Source organism: Felis catus, chromosome B3, assembly GCF_018350175.1.
Source record: "Felis catus isolate Fca126 chromosome B3, F.catus_Fca126_mat1.0, whole genome shotgun sequence".
Classification (NCBI taxonomy): Eukaryota; Metazoa; Chordata; class Mammalia; order Carnivora; family Felidae; genus Felis; species Felis catus.
Genome location: NC_058373.1, coordinates 81,094,531 through 81,103,387, shown reverse-complemented (window position 1 = coordinate 81,103,387; position 8,857 = coordinate 81,094,531). Strand labels below are relative to the sequence as shown.

The window sequence follows — 8,857 nt, the reverse complement described above, 5'->3', positions numbered from 1 at the left end:
TCTTTTGTGGGGGGCTGAGGGGGGGCAGAGGGAGTTAGATGGTAATTTTTTTTAATTTTAATTCCAGTTAGTTAAAATACAGTTTCATATTAGTTTTGGGTATACAATACAGTGACTCAACAATTCCATATTATCACCCAGTGCTCATCACAACAAGTGCACTCCTTAATCCCCATCACCTATCTCACCCATCCCCCCACTCTCACCCCTCTGCTAACCACCAGTTTGTTCTCTTTAGTTAAGAGTCTGTTTCTTGGTTTGTTCCCCCACACACACACACTTCTCTTTTTTCCCCATTGCTCATTTATTTCTTAAATTTCACATATGAGTGAACTCATATGGTAATTGTCTTTCTCTAACTGACTTATTTTGCTCAGCATTATACTCTCTAGCTCCATCCATGTTGTTGCAAGATTTCATTCTTTTTATGGCTGAATAATATTCTGTATTCATAGATAGACAGAAAGATAGATGTCACACCTTCTTTATCCATTCATCAATAGATGGACACTTAGGCTGTTTCCATATCTTGATTACTATAAATAATGTTGCTATAAACATGGGAGTGCATGAATCCCTTTGAATTAGTGTTGTTATATTTCTTAGAATGGTAAATTTTTAATGCTTTTTGATGGTTCAACATTTGAAGCCAAGAATCAAATACATTAAGTATTTGACAAATACTAGATAAATGAATTAAGTTTCAGGCATACTCTGCATTTTCTTTAAAGACCTCCAAGTGATTCTGACATCAGCCAGAATGGAAACCACTGGGCTAATACCTACACTGTTGCTCCCCTTTACTGTCCCTTTACTGGGACATAAAGGGTGGTGAGAAATGATCTTGAAAAATGTAAAACCAGGCCAACAAATGAAGATTGTTCTTTTTTGCTAAGCCTTTTACCACACTTGTTCCAAAGCCTAGAGTTTGTTTTCCTCAACATTCCTAAGCTAGTCAGTTCAGGAATCATCTTTTTTAGTAACTATAAACACTGAAGACAATTATTTTGAATTATTTACTTTGTTTCCCAGTCTCAAACACTTTGGCATGTATTAGATACTCAATAAATATTCTTTTATTTTTAAAGCTTATATATTTATTTTGAGACAGGAAGAGACACAGCGTGAGAGAAGAAGAGAAGGAGAGAAAGAGAATCCCACGCAGGCTCCACACTATTTGCCCAGAGCCTGATGCAGGGCTCAAACTCAGGAACCGTGAGATCATGACCTGAGCCAAAATCAAGAATCCGGTGTTTAATCGACTGAGCCACCCAGGCGCCCCCTCAATAAATATTTCTTGAATTGCACTGCTCAGAGATTTTTCTTCAGCCCGATGGGCCTGCTAAAACTTACATATTAATACTAGTTATCATTTATTTGATACTTACCATTTGCCAGGAACTGTGCCAAGCCCTTACCTATAATATCTCATTTACTCCTCAAAAGAATACTTCAAAAGAGAGGTGCTTTCTTTCTTTTTTTTTTTTTCACATTTACAAATGAGAAAACAGAGGCAGAGAGGTTATACATATGTAAGTAGCAGAGTTATAACTAGGAGGGTTTTTTTTCTATCCTATCCTTTATTGTGTAGTCATATACACATCAGTATTTTTAGTGTACATTATTTCTGCCTCAACTCATTTATTAACTAATAATGAGATCTAGGACAAGCTCTCAAATACCTCTATGGGTCTTAGTCTCTTCACCTATAGGATCAGGAATTAGATGAAATTAACCTCTTGGACTATTCCAGCTCTAAAAATCAGATGCAAACATGAGTTCCTAGACTTTTGAGCATTTGATTTTGCAACACTATCTGCTTCTGCATTTCTATATATTTCATACTGTGATTATATCAAATCTGCATAAAACAGTTTCCATTTCCCTGAGTTTCCCTGGTTTCTTGAAACCACCTCACTTAATTTGAAATATGAAAAGTAAAATGAATGCAGCCACATCAACAAAGCCACAAAAGAGAAAATACTTCCTCAAAAGCAGTGTGCATATTGCCCAAAGGAGTTAATGTCATTGGTTTAATTACCTATTTGAAGAAAATGCTCACTAATGAGAGTATTTCTGAGAACAGTTAAGAAAGAGTCAAATTTTAGGCTATCTAATGGTGGTACTAGTCCTTGTGCATTTGGTGAGAGGGGTGTTAAACACTCGTCCTTGATACATTTGTTATTTATGAATTTTACTGATTGTAAAATTTAAAAATGCAGAGTGAAAGGAAGAGGAGCAAGAACCTAATCCACACACATCCCCCTTTTTTGATTAATGAAATAGCATAGGACAGTGGAAAGAGCTCTCTCATTCTTTTGTTGCTGAAAACCTCTTCTGAGTCACTTAACTCTGCATCTCAGTTTGCTAATCTTCAAAATTAGCAGGTTTGAACTGAATAGTAGCTCAGGTTGCTTCTAGATGTGTGAATTAACCCAAAGGGCATGAAAACCTAGCAAGAAATCACTCTTAAAATGCAGTAGCAAGTTTGAAAACTTATCCTGAAGCAAAGATCAGTTCTTAGGTTGAAGGTCACAGTCCCAAAGAATTAAGAACTAAATTTAAGCCTATTTCTAATAAGTTTACAGTAGCAATGAAAGCTTTAAAATTCTAACGCAAACTGGATAACTGATTCCCAAGCTTCAGCACTGAAGCCACACACAGGTTTTGATGTATTTTTCTCTACTGGCAGTGCAGAGATCAAGAGGAAACCAAGCAGGAAAGAAATCAGGACACTGAGGTCAGCACAGAAGCTGATCCTAAAAAATGTCAGATATGGACTGGAGAGAGGCAAATTGAAAATGTAAGATTCAGTTCATAAATACATGATCTGTGTTCAGGATTTTCTTATAATGAGATCGTCTTCCAGGATATGGTACCCAACTCTGTGTTCTTTCCAACCATTCTCAACAATTGTACAGATGTAAATGAAAGATAAAAGTCTTCATCTTCCCAAACTAAATAATATTAATCTTTGGCCTGTACTCATACATTCCATTTGAATGTGAAACTCAGTGTTTGCTTTTCTTCCTGACCATCTTCACTCTAAGGGGATTAGATTGCTAATTTCCAGATTCAGTTTTTTCCAAGCTTGGTATTTACCCAGTCTCTCTATGTACCCAACAGCATGCTCCATATGCTAATGAATGTGCTACACTCGAGGCAGAGTGGGTGCTTAGTGGGATGACCATATACAGAAGATAATTTTTAATCAGCATTTTAACACCTGAAATGAGCTTATCAACCTTAAATAGAATGGCTTTGTTTACAGAATTTTTTAAATCTCCTCTTAAAATGGAGAAATGATTTGAAGAAGTACTTAATTTTCTATCTCCACCTCTTTATCATACATTACACAGAAAAAGGAACTGGAAAAGAGCAAGAAGACCTCACAGAATATTTAAATAGTAGCTTCAAAGTTGGGGAATACCATCGGCCAGAAGAAAGGCAGATGAAATGAAGTCAAAGTGTCACTGATTTTTGCCTGTCCATGGAGAGAAGATTGCTGATTTAGAGTCACTCTGGCCTACCTAAGACTATCTGACATGGGAATATAACTCCAAGGTAAGGATCCCTGGGCCAGCAGGTTTATCCTGGTGCTATTATCTGAATAAACCCTCCAGGCATGCTCCACAGCAGCTTTCCAACCCCAGAAACTACACAGGTGGCATCTCTTAATGATTCACTGAATCACATGAATCACTTGATGATTAAAACTGAATCACTTGCTGTAAGGAAATTTGGGGAAATGAGTGTGCAGCTTTCTAGTCCCCGTAGCGGGCAGTGAGGAGGAGATTGTAAATGGCTGTGCTATTTGCCAGGGAACAGTGCCCGCCAGAGCAAGTAACTGAACAGAAAATTCAGATGTACGGCCTAGAGACCCTGCAACCTCCAACATGTATCAGAAACCTCCAGATGTGAGCATCCTAAAGGAAAAGTATCATTTGGGGGAAGGCCAGTGCTTTATGTTTGAGTTAAACGCTGTTACATTATATGGGACAGGCCATTGCTAATGATGAACAAACTGTTGAGGGAATATCATATGAATCTGTTTAATTCTGGGGAAAGTTTTTAGAGCTTTAGTGGAAAGGTTAGAAAAGAACATTCCAATTAATGTTACTTCTGTACTACTAAATTACAATAAAGTATCTAAATTAACACAGATCAGTTTCTGGAGGTTCTCATGCCTACCCCCCCCCCCCATAGAAGCACAGTGTTCCTAAGCAAAGGTGGCATCTATCTGAAAGCCACTATGCCAAAGGTGTCACTACAGCAAGGCCTCAAAATAACTCTAAATCTGAGAACTTCTGTCCCAATAGATGAACACTTGGATTTTTTTAGAAATCACTGGTAGTACTCTAGAATTCAATAGGGAGGCTTTGAGGAGGAAGGAATGTGGACTGCAGTATTAAAAGGGGAAAAGGAAGTACTTGCTAGCCTTAATATAACAAGTTGAGCAAAATAATAGGTAAAAAGTTACTGAGTGCTTAATATGTGCCATGAATGGAGCTAAATTATGTCATTTCATCCTCATAGAAGCTCATTGGGGTTTAGAAGGTAAAAGGGACTCAGAGTTAAGAGTCCACAGAGCTGGTAAGTGGTACAAATAGAATGGAAATCCAGTTCTGTGGGATGCCAGAGCCCAAGTTCTGCCCCACTAATTTATACTCATGTACTTTAAAACCATGCATGGAAAAAGATCTTTAAGAATGAAGAAATCTAAAAACAAAGGAGGAGAAGAAGAAATCCCCTGTTTATATGCAATAAATCAAGGTTCCTAGGAAACTTAATATGCTATTCAGAACCACTACCCATGTTGATTTTGCTCAAGTCCCACATTACTTTCAGATGCCCTTCCAGGTCTCAACCACACAATTGTTTAAAAAACCTCCTAGGGGCACCTGAGTGGCTTAGTAAGTTGAGCATCCAACTTCGGCTCAGGTCATGATCTCGCAGCCAGTGAGCTCGAGCCCTGCATCGGGCTCTGTGCTGACAGCTCAGAGCCTGGAGCCTGTTTCAGATTCTGTGTCTCCCTCTCTCTCTGACCCTCCCCTGTTCATACTCTGTCTCTCTCTCTGTCTCAAAAATAAATAAACTTTAAAAAAATCTAAAAAAATAAAATAATAAAATAAAAAACATAAAAAACCTCCCTATAGAGGCACCTGGTGGCTCAGTCTGTTAAGCGACCTACTCTTGATTTCGGGACATTACACCACGTCAAAGCATAGCACATGGATTAAAACTGAATATTAGAAATTCCTCATTTTAAACCCTCTCTGTCATTTCTGCTTTTCAGAATATCTCATTGAACTTTTCTCCTCTTCAAGCCTCCTAACCTCCCACCATGTCTTTCCTGTGCCCTCCTCTCTGAAGACCATCCTCACTCCTTCTTCTCATGGTCCCAGGACCCTCCCACAGCATCTTTCCCAGGTTCCCACTCTGTCATTCGCCATTGCCTCTCCAGTCATTGTCCTTAGGCTTCACTTTTTATTCAAAGCAGACTAGTAAGGCATTTTCCTGAAGAGAGCCATTTTTCTACTTTGGAGAAAAAGTTTGCAACTCCCTTAGAAGGCAGAATTAACTTGAGGAAATTGTGGTCTTGATATAGCAATTATTTTATTTATTCTCTCTCTATATTCTTAGAATGTTTTTGCTTAGTGGAAAAAAATCATTAGTAATTTCTACTGCTATATCCAATTTATCAAAAACCAATTTGTTGATATGACTGTTATATATATTAGCTATTTCCAAAACATTCTCAGGTTCATATTTTCAATACTCTAGGAATCATTATCCAAGAAGTGGGATGTTTTGGATAATCAAATATTCTGATTCATGGAGCATTATCAAAACACTACACATGAATTACCAATTCTCAAAGAAGTAACACAACCACTGGCAGGGTTCCCCACCTGCCACAACGAGGGCATGGTGGGAAATGCTGACAAATAAGAAATTTAACTCCTGCAAACCTCACTTTCTCTTCTGTTTAAATATTTGTTTTGTGAGAAAAAAAGAAATTACTTTTATAGAAAGCTATTGGCATATAAAAAGTATTGGATAAATATCAATTCCTTGACTTCTCTGCCTCTTTTCCTTTCCCAGGTAAGAAAGAACTACCACTATATTCAACAATTCATGTTCCCCTTTGATGATTGTGAAGGCACCTCACAATCATATAGTGCCCTAGCCTAGGGTTCCCAAATGAATATTGGTTCTTATTACATGCTGACTTTAATACTAGCTAACAGCATTTACTGTATATAATTAGCTCGTGGGAGAAATCTAATTATAGCTCCAAATTATTATTGATTTGCAGCAGTTGCTATTTTTGTTACTCAATTTCATTAGCAACATTTGCTCTGATCAAGTCTTAGTCAAGCAAAACTGATCCTACAATGCCTTATTCAAGAAGTTATGACCATCAAGGAAGGTCAGACTTATGGCTCATGTCTAAATAGAAGATTTTTAGCTACCTAAATTAATACTTAAAGTCAAAATATTCCAAACTTCATTTCTCTTTCACATTAATTTCATCTGTAGTATTTCCATTTTTGATGCTCAAGTTAATCTGATCTTAATTCTTCATACCAAATAAAAATATGGACCTTAGGAAAATATCTGATTTGCAATTATTGTGGAAATATTATGCTTGCCATTTTACAATTTTCTTTTCTTTAAGTAGGCTCCATGCCCAATGTAGGTCTTGAACTCAAGACCCTGAACTCAAGAGCCACATGTCCTACTGAATGAGCCAGCCAGGTGGCCCTGATGTTTGCCATTTTTAAAATAGTGTCATTTTGACTTTTACTATGCACAAATTACTGTTCAAATTTCTATATTTAACCTTTTTTTTTTTTTTGCTTCTTTTTTGTGATTATTTTCAGTTTCTCTCTCCACAGGTAATTATGGATCTGATCAACTTCACCAATTTGCTCAATGTCTCCACTCTAGTGAGAAACAGCACTCACTTTCCAGCTCCTGCCTCAAACGTGATCATTGCCCTTCTTCTGTACTTGTCAGTTATAATTGGTACCATCACCAATGGGCTCTACCTATGGGTGCTCTTTTTCAAGATGAAAAAGACTGTCAATACGCTCTTATTTTTTCATCTCATTTTCTCATATTTTATTTCAATATTGATTCTACCATTTATAGCTGCCTCCTACCTTCAGGACAATCACTGGAGCTTTGGAACTGCCATGTGCAAGGTCTTCAATGCCACTTTGTCTACAGGGATGTTCGCCTCTATTTTCTTCCTCTCAGCCATCAGTGTTGACCGTTACCTTCTCACTCTTCACCCAGTGTGGTCACAGCTGCACCGAACCCCACGCTGGGCTTCCAGGATCATCCTGGGAATCTGGATCTCTGCCACAGCCCTCGGCATGCCTTATTTGGTTTTCAGAGAGACACATGATGACCATAAAGGAAGAGTGACCTGCCAAAATAACTATGCTGTGTCTACTAACTGGGAAAGCAAAAAGATGCAAACATTCAGGAAATGGATTCATGTAGCCTGTTTCATTGGCCGCTTTTTGCTAGGCTTCCTTCTGCCTTTCTTTACCATCACCCTTTGCTACAAAAGAGTAGCCAACAAGATGAAAGAGAGGGGCCTGTCTAGGTCCAATAAGCCCTTCAAAGTCATGATGACTGCCATTATCTCTTTCTTTGTGTGCTGGATGCCCTACCATGTACACCAGGGCTTAATCCTCACTAAGAACCAATCAGTACTTTTACAGTTGACTCTGATACTTACAGTCATAACCATTTCTTTCAACGCTATTTTTTCTCCTACACTCTACTTGTTTACTGGGGAGGACTTCAAAAATGTTTTCAAGAAGTCCATTCTTGCTCTGTTTGAGTCAACGTTCAGTGAGGACTCTTTGATAGAAAGGATACAAAACCTAAATTCAGAAGCCTACATTTAAATTTTGGATCCCAGAGCAAACAATGGACTCTTAGTCAATTATACCACCAGAGATGTCCCCTCTGCTTTTATATAATATAGTCCCTATATTAGAGAGACATCTAAACTATACTATAGTTAGATCTATGAATATTAAAAGAGTTGTAAGAAACCAAGCAATGGGTGGTGTTCCAAAAGTAATTATTTTTACTTTGTTTTTATTGTGGTAAACTGTATATAACATTAGATTTGCCATTTTCACCATTTTAAAATGTACATTTCAGTAGCATTAACTACATTCACAGGGCTTTGCAACCGCCACTATTTCTAAAAGTTTGTACTACCCCAAAGAGAAGCTCTGCTCTGAGTAAGTAATAACTCCTCATTTCACCCTCCCTGCAACCCCTCATAACTTCCTATCTACTTTCTGTCTCTATGAATTTGTTATCCTAACTACTCCGTGTAAGTGGAATCATACAACATTTCTTATTTTATGTCTGGCCTATGTCACTTAGCATAATGTTTTCAAGGTTCCTCCATGTTGTCAAATGTATCCGAACTTTACCCTCTGTGGCTAAAATAATATTTCATTGTATATTTATTCCCTTGTGTGTTTTGTTTATCCATTCTTCTGTTAAGGGACATTTGGATTGTTTCTACCTTTGGCTATTGTGAACAATGCTACCATGAACACTGATATACAAGTATCTTTGGAGTCCTTGTTTCCAACTGTTTTTAATTATTTTGAATTACTGGGTCATATCGCAATTTTGTGTTTAACTTTTTGAGGAACCACCATACTTTCCCACCACAGCTGTACTATGTTACATTCCCACCAGCAAGGTGCAAAATGTCCACTTTCTTCATACCCTTCATACCCACCCTTATTATTTTCCTTTTTTTTTTTTCAATTATACCCATCCTAATTGGTATGAAATGGTGCAAATGTGA

General features: G+C 37.6%; 1 protein-coding gene across 1 annotated transcript; it reads left to right on the top strand.

Moving 5' to 3' along the window:
* Nucleotides 1-6,900: 6,900 nt before the first annotated feature.
* GPR33 (G protein-coupled receptor 33) lies at nt 6,901-8,621 on the top strand. The gene has a single exon (XM_023256239.2). The coding sequence runs from the start codon at nt 6,909-6,911 to the stop codon at nt 7,926-7,928; it is 1,020 nt and encodes a 339-aa protein (XP_023112007.1). The 5' UTR covers nt 6,901-6,908; the 3' UTR covers nt 7,929-8,621.
* Nucleotides 8,622-8,857: the final 236 nt, after the last annotated feature.